The sequence below is a fragment of the Diabrotica undecimpunctata genome, chromosome 4 (genome assembly GCF_040954645.1).
Source record: "Diabrotica undecimpunctata isolate CICGRU chromosome 4, icDiaUnde3, whole genome shotgun sequence".
Lineage (NCBI taxonomy): Eukaryota > Metazoa > Arthropoda > Insecta > Coleoptera > Chrysomelidae > Diabrotica > Diabrotica undecimpunctata.
The window spans coordinates 2,701,567-2,722,036 of NC_092806.1; the positions used below are offsets into that span (position 1 = coordinate 2,701,567).

Consider the following 20,470-nt stretch of genomic DNA (forward strand, 5'->3'; position numbering starts at 1 on the left):
GTGTACCAGTGTCGAAATATTCGCAGTATAGGCCTTTATCTGTATCTGTCTTTCTGGATCTGCGAAGATACGCTCCTAAACAGTCCCTTAGGCTCGGGATCAGCATCTTGGTATATTGGGCAACACCTTCCGTGTTGCTCCACCCTTCCTGTTATCTTTCCACTGATCTTTCCCTTTCTTCTTTTTTTATGGCTGTTGTCAAATGCTCTCTTCTCTCATAGAGATGTCTCCTTTCTACCGCTAACACATGTAGAGAAACACAACCCGTGATAGAACATAAAATTAAATGAGAATTAGGTGCTTTCCCAAAGTTTTTTATCCGATATACAAAAGTACGTGTCACTTCTTTATTGCTGTGTAATTATTCGGCTGGCAATGTTGCTAAATCTCATAATTTAAACATTCTTCCTAAAAATATAAAAGCACACAATAATAATTATTAATTATTGTGTATTTATACAATAATTATTATATTCTACATATATAAAGTGGTAATTTAATTACTAAATTAGCGTTTTCGATTTTTTGTACTGTGTTTGAAAGACAAGTTACATTTTCCTACTATTCTTTATATATTTTTTACTTTATATGCCCTGGGGGAGTTAACCTCCAAAACTCCCCTGGGTGCGCCACTGTTTATTATATTTAGTCCATGCTGACTCTATTTTTTTTGTTTAATTAAATATTTTTATTCGTGATTTTTTAGAGAATTCTCCAACTTGTTTAGAGTAGTGATAATGATCTTGTTTTTTCTGTATCTCCTCCATCTCAATGCATATTTCCATCATCCATTTTCCTTTGCTTCTTGTAGTTGGTTCCTTAAAAATTATTTATGTTTCTTTTCTATTTGTCTGAACACTTGTTTCTATATTTTTTTATTGTTTTATAATTTCCAGTATTCCGTTTCAAGGTTTCCGTTTCAAGTCATTCAAAGTTTGCGTTTTTTTTCTTTATTTTGTAAAGTTTCGTTCTTTGTTTTTATAACAGAATCTTTAGTTTTGCTCTATTTCTTGCTTTCTAATAATGTTTTTTTATATCTTGATTTATACATTCTTAATTTTTTGGTTTATGCTTTTCATTTTTGGCTTATCCTGAGGAAATAAGTATTCACCTTGGAACTTTTGGATTATTTTACCTTTCAACGCTTTGGTGTACAACAGTAACGTGTAGCCTGTCAAGAAGGATCAGAAGGTAGCTAGAATGAAAATGTTATGGTAGATGTTGGTTAAGACTAGACGAAACAGGATCAGAAACGACGTAAATAGGGAAAGACTCAGAGTGACTACAGTCTCAAGAACTTTTATGACAAAAGACTGCAATGGTTTGGCCACGTGAGGCGTAGAAATAAAAACTACGTATGACAATAAAAAGTGCTGATAGACGCTAAATTAAAAGAGATAGATGAAAACAGAGAAGAAGATTGAAGGAGGGTGTTGACAGCACTTGAAAGACAAAGGTTTAAATGAGGAGGACATGATTTACAGATATGAGTAGCGAGGAAGATAGGAAACGGCGACACCTAGAAATAAAAAAGCTGCGGAAGAAGAAGAAGACCTTCAGACATTTTTCAGACATCTTCTCCAAGGTAAGTCTTAACAAAAAATATAAATAAAAGGCTCATTTTGTCAGTTTAGAGAAGTAAAAATCTGGTCCATATAATAGTCAAAAGAAACCAGTATTCAAACTGAATACAAAAAGGGATACAGAAATATGCTACAGTCTAAATTTCACCATGCTATCATGATAGTGAACGCACAGAAAAGAAATAGGAATAAAGACCTAAGCAACCAACCAAAAACAAATGGATTCATTCAAAAACACTTACATATTAACAAAACTTGAGAGCCGTTTTTCCATTTGCAAATACCCAGTACACTGGCAGCCCCGTGGGACTTTACTAGTCTCGCAGATCTCGAAACGCCAAACGCGTGCGCCCACTATTTCCGTCGTCGGCGTCCGATCTCGTTGGTATCAGTAGCGCCGTGACTTTGGGCCCGCTTGTCGTCCAACCTGCCCCAATTGATTTCTGAAACAACAAAGTTCGCTATGAGAGTGTCAATAGGGTAGTAGGCCGGCGGAATATCGGCTCAACTCGAGTGTTTAAGCGCGAGTTCGATCTTGAAAAATTGTGACATTTTTGGATTTGTTTACGGTGATAGTGCCCGAAATTATTGGATTTTGTTATAGATAAGGTTAGTTGTGTGTTTTTATTTAGCAATGGTATTATTTTTAATTGAAAATTAAATTAGTTTAAAAAAAATGGTACAACATTATCTATCAAAATTTTGTAATAACAAAACACAGTTAGGTAATTTTTTTAGTAGAGAAAAGAAAATTATTATCAAAATAAGAGATTTAAGTTCACCATTGTCGAATTACTGACCTAATTCACTAAATTGAAAACTGGTGGTGTTGTGACAAAATAGATTATCATGTGATTTTAACAAAATTATTTAAAACAACTTTATGTTAAATGTAAATCTTACTGTAAAATGTAATTTACTCTGCTGTTGTACAAATATTATCATATTTACTAGCTATAGTCAACTGCAGCTTTTATTTTCTGGAATACATAAGCCAAGGAGTAAAAGTTCTTATGAAATAATTCCAATACAAAAAATATAAATAAATAAATAAATAAATAAAAATAAAATAAATAATGATAATAGAGGGGAAGTAGCAGCAGTGTTCTAGTTCAATTCCCATGTGTCTCAAGCGAAAAGTTTATAACCAATGTATTTTGCCTGTACAAACTTATGGAGCAGAGACTTTAACACTCACGCAGAAATCTGCGAATAAACTAAGAGTTACACAACGAGCCATGGAACGTGCAATGCTGAATGTGAGCCTCCGAGACCACATAACAAACCGACAAATCAGGCAAAGATCAGGAGTTCAAGACGTCATCGAAAGAACCACGAGACTTAAGTGGAACTGGGCAGGACACTTAGCCAGAACACAAGATAGACGATGGACAAGACGAATTATGGAATGGAGGCCCAGAAATTATAAAAGAAGCCGAGGACGACCACCGACTAGATGGACCGACGACATAAAAAGAGTAGCGGGAAACTGGCTACAAGCGGCCCAGTGTAGAGAACACTGGAAAGAACTGAGGGAGGCCTATGTCCAGCATTGGACGGGATTGGCTGATTGATGAAGCAGCAGTGTTTGAAGAGATTCAAAGTGTGTTCGACACTGCATAAAGACCTCTAATTCTCATTAACTACCCGTATACAGGGTGAGTCATGAGAAACTGTACGTACTCATATTTCGTATGGAAGCCCCTATGGCAATAACAAGTAAGTATTAAAAAGTGTCTGCTTCCATTGTTTAATAATATACAGGGTGAGTTGTGAATTTAGACTGCAATTTCTATTCGTTATACCTTTTGAATGGTAAGTTCGATATATCTCATATTTTGGACAAATGTTACACCTAATTTTAAATGTTTTACCTTGTAAACTGCTTTTATAAACTCTAATTAAAATTTTATAAATTACACGAATAGGCAACTAAAATGCTATATTTATTTTTTCCCACAAAATTACTTAATTTTTAATAAAAAACGGGTGTAGCAGTCCAGTGGGACTGCCGGTGGAAGTTACACTTCTATACACGTATTCGCCCTTACAAATTTATTTGGAAGTCAATCTGCACAATCATTACATATGTAATTCTATAGGTAAGACATAGCAGAAAGAAAAACAGAATTAATAACAACTTACTAACAATGCAGTACTTACTGCAGTAAAATTTATTGTTTATTTTGTTATTAATATAATATATTAATATAATAATACAATACAAATTAAACTGCAATATTCATAAGTATTTAAAAATGACAATAATATACATAAAAAAATACACTACAATACAGTGCAACATAATTCCATATAATAATACAATACAAATTAAAATTCAATATCTCATCCAAGTATTTAAAAATGACAATAATGTAATATTATTAATAAAAAAGTCCTCCCTGACTGGGAATCGAACCCCGGTCTCAAGCGTGACAGACGGGGATACTGACTACTATACTACCGAGGACATGACACAAAGATATTTCAAAATTGACAGTTCTGGATCATACAGTGATTTATTGAGATTATTATTTTGAAATACAAAAGACTAATATAATTATGAATATTTAATAAATAATACAAAACATATTACATAAATAATAATATTAATAAATATTTTATTATATGTATAATTATATAGGTATATATATCTTTATATAATATATATAATATTAAATTATGTATACAAAAGGAACATTTTTATATTCGAGAGAGGAAGAGAGAAAAAATATATCTTCTGTCTTTCTCTTACTCATTATCTTACATATGTAATGGTTTCACAGATTCACTCCCATACAAATTTCCAACGTGGAGCGCGCGTATAGAAGTATAACTTCAAAAAAATCAAATTTGACTATAAATTAAAAGTTTAACAAAGTGAATCATAGATTACTATTATTATTATTATTATTATTATTTATTATTTTTATTTTAACAGTTTAGGTATAAATAAAAATAGGTTCAGAAGGGCCTGTGTTGCTCCTACACGTGACAAACTTCTTTCAGCTCATGACTATGTGAAAGGTAACATACTTCTAAAAAAATTCAGTGAGGCATAAAATTTAATAAAATTTTTTTTATCAGTTTATAATAAAAGAATTAGCGTCTCGAGAACGTTGGACCCACCTTATCCGGATAGGGGTTAAATCTGTGATTCAGTCTGCCAAACTTTTAACTATTCATAGTCAAATTTGAGTTTTTAATTTAAAATTACGTAATTGTGTGACCAAAAAAACAAATGATATTTTAATTGCGTATTTATCAGTTAGTCGCCTATTTATTAGTCCTATTTAGAAAATTCTTATTAAAGTTTTCAAACATTGTATACAGTGTGAAATTTTTGTTATGGACAAATCGAACTAATTTTTTAAAGCCGGAACTTATTTTTTTCTAGTTTGAATAAATCAGTTGATTAAGTGGTAGTAGTATAACGTTTGATTAAAATATGAGGTATATCAAACTTACCGTCCAAAAGTTACGAAAAATATAAATTTCAGTAAAAATTCACACTTTTTAATTTTCATTTGTTATTCGCCTATTCGCCCCCATACAAAGGAGGAGTATGTACAGTTCCTCAAGACTCACCCTGTATAATTTAAATCTTTTAAAAATAAATAAATAACTGCATTTTTGTAGTATAAAAAAATCTTTTTCTTCTACTTTTGCTCTTTCTTCTTCTTCCTTCTTGTTCATTCGTGGATTGATACCTCTATGAAAGGTTGTCACTCCACTCTATGCGCGGTTATCCGATACTTCTTCTACCGATGGGTAATTTTTCATTTGCTATTTTTCCTACGCGGGTCTGTTGCTCCTATTGTGATTATGTGTTTATTCCATTTTGTTATTTTAAAACTTATACAGAAATAAAAAACTTTAAAATTTGTATTGGTATAAAAACATTTAATTTAAAACTTGTTAAAAGTGTCGTCCAAAATTTATAGATGCATAAAGTTTTCGATCTAACTCAGATCATCCTCAGTGCTTCAAAAATCGGAGTAATAGGCTGCTACATATTCTCCACATTGCTGTATGGTATGGAGAGCTGGACCCTTACAGAGACATTCATAAAAAAATTGGAGGCCTTTGGGATGTGAATTTATCGACGAGTATTGCGGATAAGTTAGTTTGATTGAATAAGAAAGAAAATAGTTTTACTTCGAATAAAAAGAGCACAAAAATAACAAAAACGATAAAAATTCGAAAGCTAGAATATTTCGGTCATGTAATGAGACATCCAGAGAGGTATAATCTTCTACACGCATAATACAGGGTAAGATCACCCGAAGGAGAGTTTCAGGCAGAAGAAGAACATCCTGGATCAGAAATCTCCGAGAATGGTATCAAGAGACCACCGCTAATTTATTTAGAGCCGCCGTAAACAAACTTATTATTGCCAATATGATCGCCAACGTTCGATAATCGGACAGGGTACTGAAAGAAGAAGTTCATTAGGGGGGAAATAAGTTACATCATGCTTTATAATGTAATAAATATAGGCTGATATGTTTCACACCCTTAGCACCGTTTAGCCTCCAAGGCCACGCTAAACCAAACTTCAAGATGATCTTATCTTTTATACCTACGTTGGGAGCATACGCTGATAAATTTTCATCTTTTATAAAATTATTAAGTCTGTAATTTACAGGCTTAGGCTAATAATGCCTAAGATTTCACATTTTTCAAAAACCTTTAAGGTGTAAACTACATCGTATCGAGATGAAGATAGTTAAGCTGTTCGTAATTATATTTTCTAAATCTGAAAATGCAAATTTTTTATTTTCTTATAAAAAATAATCTTGTTTCTTTAAAAAAAAATATTACCACTTTTCATTACATATACAATCTTCTTTGTGTTTCGTTTATTTTTAAATAATTTTACTACCCGTATTTGCCAAGTATTTTTGTAAGATACTCTCGCAAATATCAAAGTCTCGTCTGCAAAATCGACTTGGCATGAACAGAGTCTTGTTTTCTTTGAATTTTCTTAACAACTCAACTATCTTAGACAATATACGGATCTTTTTCATGAGATTTCAGCTTTGTTTGTCGTTGCTTTTATATTTAAATTCCAAACATAATAAAACCGTCATATTAAGGTTTTACTGGAAGTTTGTTTAGAGTTTTCGTTCAAATCTGGTAGGATCATTGAACGACAGTATTTAGAACGACATTTATTTTTGCATTATACATGAAAATGTGCTAAACAGTCATTGTACATTGTACATTTTTCTGTTTTTGTCTAAATATGTTTTCTAAATAATAAATAATAAAGACAATAAAGTAATGATTATAGTGTATTTTTATGTATGAGAGAGTAATAAAACAATAAATTATGTATGCAAATCCCTTAACTGTTGATACGGGTGACTCAATAAAAAACAGATATTTGTCAACAAGTTTACAGAAGTATATAGGAAAACAATTTTAAATAGAGTATGACCACCAGGTATAAAGGTTGGAGCAGAATAGAATACAATAGTTGTGAGCGTTACTAATCCCTAAATAAGGTTGCCAGTGTCGGAGTGATGGAGGTTAACAGGTACTAATGAATTTGCAAGAAATGTAAGATGTTTATTTTATTGGTTATATATAACCAATAAAAGTTTAATAAGTACCTACCTATTTGCAAAATAAAGTTTAATTCATTAGATAAAATAAAACGTTTCATTTTATCTAAAATATTGCAAAATAAAGTTTAATTCTTTGCCTATTTGCAAAATAAAGTTTAATTCTTTAGATAAAATAAAACGTTTTATTTTATCTGAAATGAGTGCATTCCACGAAGTAAGGGTTTCAACAATCAAACATTTAATTCTTTAATTCCAGGAATCTACGACAGTAATTGACTAGATAATTACCTTCTAAACTTATTCCACAGAAAATGTGATAGTAGGTTTTTCCATTTTGTATATAGGAAGGTCCAAGTGGCGTATTCAAAATTCTTAACAGTTCACTAAAAGTAGGTACTTCAGTTGCAAGGTGCAGTTTATTGTGTATACTAGCGTTATGGAAAATTTGGAAGTGCCGTGTAAACGCCAAAAAATTGGTCCTCGAACAGTTAATGAAAAAACATTAATATTTAATTGTTTTAAATCATTTACAGACAAACGTTTATGTGAAAGTGTTGATGAGACTGTTGAGTTAGTTAGCAGTACACTTGGTGTTAGGAAATCTACGATTTACAGAGTTATTAAAGAAGAGAAATGTGATAGTTTTCAAATGCCACGTAATGCTCCAGGGAAACCAAAATTTCAAATGGAATATCATTTTAAAGAAGAACTTCGACGGAAAGTGCATGAATTCTTCTTTAGACAAGAATTTCCAACATTGGATAAAGTTGTTGTCTCAGTTCGAGATGATAAGGATTACCCAGAAATGAGTCGAAGTACGTTATGGAAACTTTTAAAAGAAATAGGCTTCCGCTGGAAAAAGAATCCCAGAAAGTCTATTTTATTAAAAAGAAGCGATATTGTCATATGGAGAAGACATTTTCTAAGAACCATAAAGGAAATGAGAAACCAAAAAAGAAAAATATTTTATCTTCATGAAACATGGATCAACGAGGGTCATACACCAAATAAATTTTGACAGGATGAAACTGTTACAAGTCAAAGGCACGCTTTTGTAAATAACTTATCTACTGGTTTAAACCCACCATCAGGAAAGGGACGCAGGCTGATAATAGTACACATTGGCAGTTCAGACGGTTTTGTTGAAGGTGGTTTATTAACTTTTGAATCAACTCGTACCGGTGACTACCATGAAGATATGAACGCTGATGTCTTTTAAGAATGGTTCGAACAAATGATAGATCTTCTTCCTAAGAACTGTGTAATAGTAATGGATAATGCAAGTTATCACTCCAGACTTATAGAAGGACTGCCCACAACCAAGTGGTTAAAAAAAGACTTGCAGAATTGGCTGAGTTCAAAAAATATTAGGTACCATCCCGGATCTATAAGAAAGGAACTTTATTCGTTGTGTGCCCTTCATAAAGAAAAATTTAAAAAATACGAAATTGATGAAATTGCCAAAAATCGTGGAATGACAGTACTTAGATCCCCACCATATCATTGTGAATTAAACCCGATTGAACTGGTATGGGCACAGATAAAGAGTGAAGTTTCAAGAAAAAATACCACTTTTAAAATTCATGATGTTAAACAGTTGTTTTTGGAGGCCGTAAATAATGTAAAACCTGAAAACTGGGAAAAGGCAGTAAATCACACTATTAAAGAAGAGGAAAAAATGTGGAAGCTGGACAATATTACTGATAAAATGATCGAGCCAGTTATTATAAATCTTGGTTCTGAAAGTTCATCTTCTGAATCTGATTTGGATTTGTAACAAGTAGCTGTAAGTTTTATATTAATATTTTTATTCATCTATTTAACACACCTTAGACGGTTTTAAAAACTCTTTTTCTCTTTTGTAATTTTTAAAAATTAAAAATAAATGTGAATTTTTTAAAACCCTTTTTAATGTAGTCCAGTCAGTTCTAATATAGTGTGTGATAAAAGAGGTCACTTTTGTTTACATACACATAACACTTTATAACACTAAAATAATTCATTTATTTTTTACAATTATTCAAAGTAATTTTTCAATTAATCTTGAGCACGCCCATGGAGTGGTCGGAGCTACCAGTTAAAATTATGCTAATTACTCTCTCGTTCATAAAAATAAACTATAGTAAGCAATTAAAAAAATATATAGAAACATCAGTATCTAATTATTATGCAGATGTATACACACACAGCAGTAAAAGATAAATAAATAGAAAAGTTTTATACCAGTCTTAAAGCAATTCTCAGATATAAATACGATCGATTCAATTTTGAGAAACAGAACATTTAATTATCGAAACATGTTAAAAGAAGATTTTATTCTACTTAAAAAAATTTAAATTGCAATTAATTATAAATAATTTATCCAGGTGACACTGGCTGAAACCATATTTTAGTAGTAGCTTGCTTTCAAATAAAACTTAAATTAATATATAGGGTATTATTATCAACAGCTATTCCACCCATCGTCGGGTGTACGCCTCCCTTAGGTGTGTCCATCCATTTCTTTTAATTCTGTTGCACTCTTTATCGTATTATCCAGTTAAATATACATTTTGTTTCGTTTCTTATTTTCTATGTTAAGTCCATTCCATTTAATATGAAATCAAAATATTATCCTTCTTATCTTAAATTTTTTATGAGAATTTATATGTTTGGATGAGGTTTCTTTAACATTCTGTTTAACCGGTTTTTCCATCCTTCCACGGCATTATTTGTTTGGTGTCGGATGCCATGGCAGTTCAACATATTTATGCTAATCACTAGGTTTTCTAGACATTCGTTAACAAAGTAACCATAAAATGTTGTCAAATTTTCATCTTCCGGAGAAACAGGTTGAATAATTTGCCACCCGTCTTCTATTTGCTCCAAAGGTAAGTATGCCAATGCAAAACACATTCTTAAATGAAGTCTAACGTTATCGTCGTTAATGTATTGTGTTGTCAGTCCGATCGACTGGATGTTCCTCCAAAGCGACTGATTAAAATGGTAGTTGCATCGATGCAATCTAACATCTGGAAAAATAGTTTTGAGAGCTTGAATAACAGCACCTTCAAAATCAACCATCACTGTTGGTTGGTTTCCATCCGCCTAGTTTTTGACGTGACAACATCTTAAATTAGGTTGTGGCTCGGAGTCATTCACGAAAAAGTGTAACGCCCGCTCACGTCTGTTACAGTGAGTCACCGAACGAGATAGAGGCCCGCCGGACCGGCGAATGCCTTGCGTCTCTCTCCCACTCAAAAATGATCGGTCCGCTGCGCGCGCAGCACTAGAGAATTAGGCGCGTTGAATCGGTGCGTGCTTCCGTGCTTGTGTCTCTGTCTTTCTCGAGCGTTCTTGGCGTTCAAGACACGTTACAGCAGAAACACTTCCTTTTATTTCATATTTCTCCCATCATCGTCCTATCCTCAACAAAATCACTCAAATAGAAATTAGTTAAGTTTAAGTTTACATGTACAATGTTTTAGTAAACAAAATATATTTCAATAGTTAAAATTTGTGCAATTCTTATTTTCATTAAATTCCTTGTTCCTATTGTGCAATTTAATAATAGTCATATCAATAAATATTCTACCGAGAAAAAGACGTTGTCACGTAAAATTTTCGCCCGTAAAACCGACTTTACAGGCAACCGATTTTTTTTGTCAGTATTGTAAACAGCCTTCTATAGGTTTTAGTTTTTTTGTTTGGTAGAAGCGCATACAGCACAGGATCAATTCTTGTTTCGTCGTCAGTGCTGCCCATATCAACATGCATGGTATATATTTGTGTACCTTGTTTCTAACGTTTCCTTTGCTTTCGAAGTCGAAAAACATAAAATTCTTTCTCCTTCTTCAGTGTCATCAAAACACAAAAAACTCTGACCATCTTCTAATGTCAACATTTCCAGTGTGATATCTATTTCAATAGACGACGCTGATTCTGGTCCGACACCAGTTTGTAAATGTCTTGAACGACAAATTGTAGACTTACGTGAGACATACAAAGGAATTTCACTCACAAAATCGAGTCCTTTTGTACATAGTTTTTCGAACTCTTCCCTGTAAATGCCTGACGTTGGAGTGTCTTCTTCTCAAGCTCTCTTTTCTCGGGGACACAGGTGTGTTGGTTGACTTCGAGTAAGTCCATCAGTTTTGTCTTCATCCTTCCTTTACAGTTGTGGTGACGTTCTTTTACACATACTCAAGTTACAACATCTTCCTCATTCTTCCTATATTTTCGATACTGATATCCAGCGTGAAGAGCAGAAGGTTTTCCCTTGGTGGTTTCAATCACTTCAAAATTTTCAAACTAACCATATACAAATAATATGATGTATTTGTTTTTATATTTAGATTTTGGTAATTCTCCCCGCAACCTTTATAATTAGGCAAATACAAACTTTCCAAAAATCCGTAATGAGAGGATTATTGTGGTTTAGTTATTACTGTTTTCATATCCTATTGTTCGAAATATAGATAAGCGGATTAAAATATTTCAATAGGGTCGACCGGACCTGATAATAACTCGGGTGGTTACTAATTTACGACCTTCTCAGATTTCTAGCTTTTAAGTAAAATGTCTGATCACAAGTGCAACGTTACCTGCCAAAATATTTTGGATTGACCGCTTTTGCAACGAAAATTACCTTGACCGCATATGCAACGACCGTATCTGGACCTATTTCTTTCATAAAGACATCTTAAAAGTTTTGTGTTGAAATTTGAATTTATTTGAGACATTTATTGTATAATAAATGCCTCAATAAGTCTTTTGACTCATTGGCGCCGATCCTTACACTTACAGGTTTAATAACATTTTCCACTATACCACCCAGCTTTCATATTTTTTTTTATTTTCAATACATGGCTAATAGCGTTCTTTTAATTTGTAGGATGTATGCAATCTATACTGATTTATAATAGGCGCTGAACATCACTAATTTTTAATGTTACGTTCTCTTCGAAAACATATCTCTTCATTTGAGCCCAAATTAAATCAAATGGATTCAACTCGTAATAGTAAGGCGGAAGTCTCAAAACAGTAATACTATAAAACTAGCCATTAAATCAACAGTATATTGACGATATCTTCCACGATGCTGCTTGATTATTGCCACTAGTTCTGCTTTGACTATATCCTCTGTAAATGAAGAACTACAATTTTCTTGCAGTCAGCTCTGCATGATGGATTTTCAATCAGTTTTTTCTATCTTCGTTGGAATGCGTTTAACAATGCGGCTGTGGTGAGATGTATTATCCAATACTATGACACAGTTGTTAAATCGAAGGAAAAAGGGGTCTTGGTAGACGACAAATATCCTGGCAAAAAAACATTCCGGCTGGACCGGGTTAAACACACAGACGTTCGTAAGAAAAGCAAAAGATGAATTTGCAATGGTTATAGCCAACCTTCATTAGTGGAGATGGCACTAGAAGAAGAAGATGACAGAGTTACTATCTGCACGCTGGAGAAAGTTCTCGAACCACTTCTCAAATCATATGTGGAGTTCACGTTTTCATGATAGTCCCGTTTTTTTTTTCGAAATAAAAACAAGAACACCTTCTTCTTCTTAAAATGCCATACACCAAAGTGCGTAGGCGACTATCTCATTACTAGAATTTTGTTCTTGGCGGCGTGACACAGCTCGCCTGTATTGTGTATTCCTGTCCATTCTTTAATATTCCTTAACCAGGATAATTGTTTACGGCTGGCTCCTCTCCTACCTTCGATCTTCCCTTGTAGGATTAACTGTGGTATTTCATATTTTGCTCCTCTCAATATGTGCCCAAGGTAACCAATCTTGCGTTTTTTAATTAATTCAAAGAGTTCTCTTTCCACGCCGGCTCTCTTAAGGACGTCATCGTTTCGAACTCTATCCACCCAAGGTATTCGCATCATTCTTCTCAATGACCACATTTCAAATGCTTTAAGTTTGTTGATAGATGTTTTTTTTTAAGTCCACGTTTCCATGCCAAGAACACCATTTTGCCGAAAATCAGTATCGCTGCCAACATGAGCGACAATTAGACGCCCGCCTTTTTCTAACGGCGCTCGCATTCTTGTCAATAAACCTTCAACAAAGACTTTGTGTGCATTTGTTACTGTTGTATCTTGCCAAACTTTGTTGACTGTATGTCCGGCGTTAACTAAAGTTTTGTTGAGGTAATCAATTTTTCGTGTTTTTCACTTTTCATAAAATTTATTTATTCATTTATTTTCATTCATGCTTTTCATAATAAATCACGTAGATTTGGAAGTTAGAGCCCTATTTTCAAAGAAAAATTAATGTCCAGTTCTGCGGAAGATATTTTCGGCTTCATCTAACCTAACAGGTTTTCGTCAGCGCTGATTTTCAGCTGGAGGTTTAAAACCATTTGTTAGTTTTTTCTCAGACACAATACGTTCAACTGTTACCACTGATACTCCTGTTAAAAAAGAACAGTGACTGACAGCTTTCGTTGAAGATAGTGTTTTTTAGTCGACCATATACCTTCAGATAATTAATTTTTTGTCTTATGAGACAGGTCTATGACGTGGATGTCGTGGACTTATCACTAGTTACATCTATGTTTATTTTACGAAAAACGTTGGAATGTACGTACGGGAAATCGTGTAATTTAACATAACATTTGGTCTTACTTTAAAATGAAAATAAAAAACTAATTAACAAAATAAGTACAAAAACTATTTAAACAAAGCAATTGAATGCAAATTTAACAACCGGTGCTATAACAACAATGATAAACACCGATTGCAAAAACTGTTTGCATGTTTTGTACATTTTTGCAGATTGATTAATCGTTTACCGGTTATGCAATTCCCACTAAAATAATATCCACTAAGATATTATCCAGACTTTCTTCGCCGTCGCAGCACATATTTACTTATCGATAACAGTTTTTAGATAACATAATTTATTTTTGAATGATATGTGTGGATTTAAGAAATTGATTCCGGTAAAAGCTTTAATCGTAGGAAGTCACGTACCTATAATCCCATAATAATAAGGTAAGATCGGGTAATTACGAAATTTACAGAACGACCACGGCACTAACACAGACAATGATAGAATTAATTTATAATAAAATAATTCAATTCTAAAAAATAATGAAATAACCACGCCTCTGCAATTGTATGATTTTACAACAGGTGTCATTGATGATAGCAGTGGGCTGAAGAAAGCGCAGTTCCCACAATGACCTTAATGTATATTACCTGTGTCCAGCTGAAAGATTTACGGTCTGTATAACAATTAAAAGAAAGCTACAGAAAATAAAGGAAGAGTCATCGACCAATCGACGAAAAGGTTAAAGAGCCATTTATCTTTGAATATGAATAATTAAACCAAAAAAAATACAGGAATGATTACGGTGAAAACAAGTATGTTGAAATAAGTAGACGGAACTTTAGTTTGGATTCAGAACAAAAACTAGACGGATGGACTAACTATATAGAAGAGTTATCTAGAAATGATCATACAGGGATTAATTTGAAAGAAAAAGGGACAATCATATTGAAGGAGGAAATCGAACATGTAAAAATAATAAATATGGCAAAGCAAGCGGACCATGCAAAAACTTTTGGAAATATTCGAAAATATTTCACAAAATATTTGGAGCTAAATAAGACCAAAGACAGTAGTGCAAAAGATCTAACTTTGAAATATACCAACACTTTAATGAAACAGCCTTCGTAGCGTGCAATAAAACACAGCGATTCAGATGTGCTGGATATTTAATATGAACGTCACACAACACGATCTCTATAAATACCTGTAGAAAAAAGAAAAAGAGAAGATCAAATGTTGGAACAAGACAGGATCCACAAAGGATTATCAACCTTAAAATGTTTACGATAATGATATTAATTTTTACTTCGTAGTTTCAGTACATTATTATTCTTAGTCAACTTGAATTCAAATAATATTTTTTTGTGTTGTTTTATAATATATTATAATAAACCAAAAACACGTACTTATTTTCTAAACTTATTCCCTTGAAAATAAACCCAAATTTCACATTATGAAATTAAATATCCCCAGCGACATATAAACGCTGTATAAATTCCTTAAGATGCCCTAAAGGGTGAGTAATTAGGAATATCTGAAAACTTTCCCACTTTCTGGCAAAACAGAAGTTAGATTTCTCGTTTTAAAACAATGAAATATTTTTGTTTTGTTTCCAGGGTAAACATAGCTACTAATCCTACTTTAAGGGCTTTAATTAAGAACTTTCTATTTTAAAATTTTTATTTTATATGTGTTTTATCCTTCAAATATGATATGAGTTATGTTGGCTTTGCGGGCTGTGTGGTTTGTATGTTATTCGTAGAGATGTGTGACTTAAGAAAACACCACAAGAAAGACTCTAACTGAGAAAATTGTCTAAGTTGTTACACGGTAGTCAGTATGATAAAACCTTTTATTTTCCCTACGTGCTTCTCCAGTAGATGTGATCTTATACTCTAGAGGCTACAACTGGTCTGTGGTGAATTTGTCACATTCTAAGTGACATCTATAGTCCGTGTGTTCAACGCCTTTCTAATACCAGGTAGACATTTTTTGGGTATTGAGTCTAATCGTCCGAGAAGATGATAATAATATCGTCTATGTCTACTTTGACAAAGTTGTCTATGTATTCAGCAAGGATGATTGTCACCAATTTTTTGAACATGGCTGGTCCGTTCTTGAAGCAGAAGGGCATTACTGTGAACGCGTAGGCAGATTCACTAAGTAAACTAAAGTTTGTCTGTGGACAGGATTCTTCGTGAATAGGGATTTGCCAAAACCCGCTTTTTAAATCCGGTGTGGAAAATGTCCTCCCTGTACCGACTTCCTTAAACCTGTCTTCTGGGCTTGGCATATTAATAGCTTTGTCGATGGTGATTTCATTTACATTCTGGTAGTCCACATAGTAATAATGAGTGCCATCCTCCTTAATCACAATAACTACCAGAGTCGGCAGATGATACCAGCTGTAAGCATTTTCTGAACTTCTTATGACGTTAACCTTTTCTTTGCTGTGTAATAGTTATATATAATTGTTAATCATATTCAATTGTATCACCAAACTGTTAACAGAAGCTTTTTTTTTATTTACAAATTTGCATCAGCCTGTAAGGCTATTAGGAAAAAAAGAAAAAGTATTAACAATAATTAAATAGCGTAAAAATTAAATTTTGTATAAATAGTTTATTGCTTTAAGATATTGGATAATCACTTTAGCACCGAACTTTAAGAATAGTTCTCTCAAATTCTCCGGGATTCAGAATTTACACCCTTCCGTACTGTATAATGGGCACTCCACTAGAAGATGTTTTATTGTTAGCGAGGTCTCGCAAGCATAACATTCCGGTTGGAGATCCCTTGTCATCAGATGTCCATGCGTAAGGTGACTATAACCAAGCCGCAGTCGTGTGATGATAACCTGAGAAAAACAATTGGTGGAACTATCAGACCATGGTAAAATATTGGTTTAATTTCAAGTAATTTTGCCTGTTTTTTGTGTCTCTGCTATTCCATATGTTAACCATTTTGCTGTGGAAATATGATTTGAGATCATATATCTATCTTTTGGATAGAACTCAATAGTTGTGTCCTCAAAGGCTTCTCGTGCATATTTATCCGCCAGATCGTTTCTCGCGATTCCAATATGAGATGGTACCCACAGGAGAGCAATGTTTCTATGATTTAGGTTGTGCAATTCTTGTCCAATGAGTTTGGCCACAGGATGGGAAGATAGATTTTTGAGATGATTTCTAGAGAACTTATTGAGTCAGTAATTATTAAGAAGTTAGTTTCAGGACTTTTGTAACGTGACATATGGCTTTATATATTGCAAGAGTTCTCCTGTTAAAATAGTATTAGTCTCCGCTAGTTTATATTTCTTTATTTCATCCTTTGTTACAAAGGCAGATGCTACACAACGCTCTGTTCTAGATCCATCTGTGAATAACTGTTTGAAGGAAGAAAATTTAGAAATTAAGATTTAATATTTAGAATAAATTAGATGACGATTGCTTTATTTCTTATTTTCTGATAATAGATCCAAATTTATGTGAGGAGAAAATATTAGCCAAGGAGAGGAAGTTGGCATCTTGCTAGGATAGATTTCAGGGATTTTAAGGTTTAATTCATTTTTGATTCGTCTGCATCTTTCGTAAAAGGGAATGTGGGGTTTTTCGTGCTGGATATTCAAGCAAGGAATGGTTTGGTGATATTGTGAAGAGTACCGCTTCGATGCATATGGGAGCATTAATTCCTGTCTTCTTAAATCTAATGGTAGTTTACCGAGTTCGGCCTGAAGACAGATAGGGGTTGTTCTAAATGTACCGCTTATTATTCTGAGAGTGTTATTATAAATGGTGTCTAAAATTTTAAGAGTTGTTGTTGAAACAGACGAGTAAGCGTGGCATCCATAATCGATCTTGGAGCGGATCAGATTTTTATATAATATGAGTAGAGTTCTACCGTCCGCTCCCCAGTTCGTACCAGAAAGACATTTCAAGAGGTTTAGTCTTTTTTGACATATAGCTGATATATATTTGATGTGGTCCTTCTAGGTTAGAGCTTGATCAAATATTAAACCTAGATATTTAATTGTATTTACATATTCAAGTGTACCTCCAAGTTTTAAAGTAGGTATTTCTTTTATCTGTTTTGGTCTCTTTGAGAATATGATGCAGCGAGTTTTAGACCATGCTATAAATTTATCGAGTTGATCTTGTAGTAATTTGGCCATACTCTGTATATTGTTTCCATTTAAGAATATTAAAGATCATCCGCGTACAATTGCTTAAATGGGTTTGTTCATCGATTTAATTATATCATTAATAGCTATAAGGAAAAGCATTTGGTTGAATACCGAGCCTTGAGGTGTACCATTTTTTTGATATCTCACACTAGATAGAAGACCGTTAACTTTTACCTTGAAATTTCTATTTAGGAGAAAATTTTTTATAAAAGCAAGTATATTTCCTTGATTGCCCATGATTCCAATGTTGAAATTATCTTGTCATGCCAAGCCATATCAAATGCTTTGTGCAAATCAAAATACATTGCAATATACTTTTGGTTGTTGTAGAATGCGTTATTAATATGTGATTCTATATCTACTAAATTGTGGGTAGTCGATCTTAAAGGACGAAATCCAGATTGTTAATTAATCAGTTGGTTATTTTCTTCCAGACACCACAATAAACGTTTATTTATATTTTTTTCTAAAAGCTTACACATTACACAAGTTAGAGATACCTACTGGACGATAAGAATCTGCATTGTTTTGTGCCTTATTTGATTTTAAGATGGGAATAGTTATAGCTGTTTTTCATAAATTGGGAAATTCATGTTTAGTCCATATACGATTATATATTTTTAATAATATTTCTACTGCTTCGTTAGGTAGGTGTTTTAAAAAAGAAGCTGGGATGTCATCGAGGCCAGGGGATGTGTCCTTTAAATAATCTATTATTTCTCTTAGTTCTCTGATTGTGATAAGTGCATTTATAGGTTCATTATTGTTTACTACTTTAATAGGGATAGTTTCTTAACAGAAGCTGGTTGGTGGCTTTCTTCATAGCAAGAACAATATTTCTAGACAAATACTTATCTCACATCTAGTGGAAAGTAAACAGAAAGGTAAAAAAACTTAGGAGGATTGTGTAGACGAAAATGCTAAAATATAGATACAGCAAACTGGAAACGGTTGGCAGTCGATACTGATGACTGGCGAAATAGGTTTGGGAAGGTCGAGGCGCTGTTGTAGGGTCGTAGCATCATTAATATGATGAATTGTAATATATGTATAAAATTAAAAAATTTCAAAAATCATGTGAGTTAAAACTATTTTCGTAATGTAAAACCAATTTAAGATTGTCAGCATTTCGTACCATGAATTATTTTAAAAGTTTAAATTGAAATGTTTTGCTGTAAATATAAAATGTTTATTTTTGTATGTTTTAATGTAACTTTTATAATTGTTTGTTAACGCTTTAGATAGTGTTATATCAATATATATGTACTATGTAGCTACTATATCAAGAACCATGTCAAATCATTATATTTTTTTTATTTACACTATTGACAAAAAAAATGACATAGAGTCACAACTATAACAATAAAATTATTTCGTTGTTTAAAACGAATTTGATATTTTTACACCGTATTAGAGCATTTTATGTTTGATTAATGGAGTCTAAACAATGAATACAACGATAAAGCTTTTTCATATAAAATATTCCAAACTAACGATACCATTTGACAAGCGAGTTCAATTTGATCGATAGACGCATTTGTCAGAGAGAAACGAATAACGCGAGCAGTCATTGCCAAATAAATATAATTGTGTTGTAAAATATTCATCAAAAGGGGGAAAATCTACACGCTATATTGAAAATTGTAATTACCGCAAATTTTTTATATGAATTTTACATTATGAACATGTTGATTACAAATAGTCCAACATAAACCAGCAAAAAGAAATTGCAACTTTATTGATATAATAAATATATAACTGTAGATCTACTATATTTTATATAATATACAGTTATAATTATATATAGCTATTTATTATATAATTGAAAAGAGTAATACGAAATATGAAAATTATTAACTCTAATTATTGTGAAATTTATTTAATTCGAAAGTAAACAACACTATCATAACCTACTTGAAAGGCGCCACAAAAACCGTCTAACTCGATAATTCGAGCTCAAATAAAGAGCAAATTTAATATTAGCAAGATTTGGTAACTTAGTGTTAAATTTTGTTCAAAACTCGGCAATTTCGTTTAATAAGATTTCATTCCAGGGGCATTAAGCTCACACAATCTTTGAAGCAGATGTGATGCATGACGACAATAAAATAAATCCAAAAGTATCACAAATCCTGCTGATTTCAGATAAAATGTGTCTCTTGTTACAAGAGCGATCAAATATATATATATATATATATATATATATATATATATATATATATATATATATATATATATATATATATATATATATATATATAAGGTTCTTGAACTCCTAAGTGGAGCATAGAGCTTCAGTGAAAACGCGCCATCGGGTTCTATTTTGCGCTAAGGCCTTCACCTCATTCCAAGACTTTCCTTGGCTTCTTATCTCGTCCATGATGGATCTTCTCCAAGTTTGTACTGGGCGACCTCTTTTTCTTTTCCCTTGGGGATTCCACTCTAGGGCAGTCTTTGCGATACTGCAACTATTTTTTCGGAGTGTGTGACCGATCCAACCCCACTTTCTGGACTTAATTTCATTTTGTACCCTCTTTTGTTCGGTCAGGTGTAGCAGATCGTCGTTTCTGATGGTGTTAGG

General features: G+C 32.8%; 2 protein-coding genes across 3 annotated transcripts in view; one reads left to right on the forward strand and one right to left on the reverse strand.

The window, feature by feature from the left end:
* The first annotated feature begins 1,898 nt into the window (after positions 1 to 1,898).
* The window catches only part of LOC140439043 (alkaline phosphatase-like), a 586,651-nt gene continuing 568,079 nt past the window's right edge, over positions 1,899 to 20,470 (forward strand). For both annotated transcript variants that reach the window (XM_072528682.1, XM_072528683.1), the window contains exon 1: positions 1,899 to 2,192. The gene's annotated coding sequence lies outside the window, so the exon portion shown is untranslated. The remainder of the gene's footprint in view (positions 2,193 to 20,470) is intronic.
* LOC140438047 (uncharacterized) lies at positions 9,800 to 10,219 on the reverse strand. The gene has a single exon (XM_072527760.1). The coding sequence runs from the start codon at positions 10,217 to 10,219 to the stop codon at positions 9,800 to 9,802; it is 420 nt and encodes a 139-aa protein (XP_072383861.1).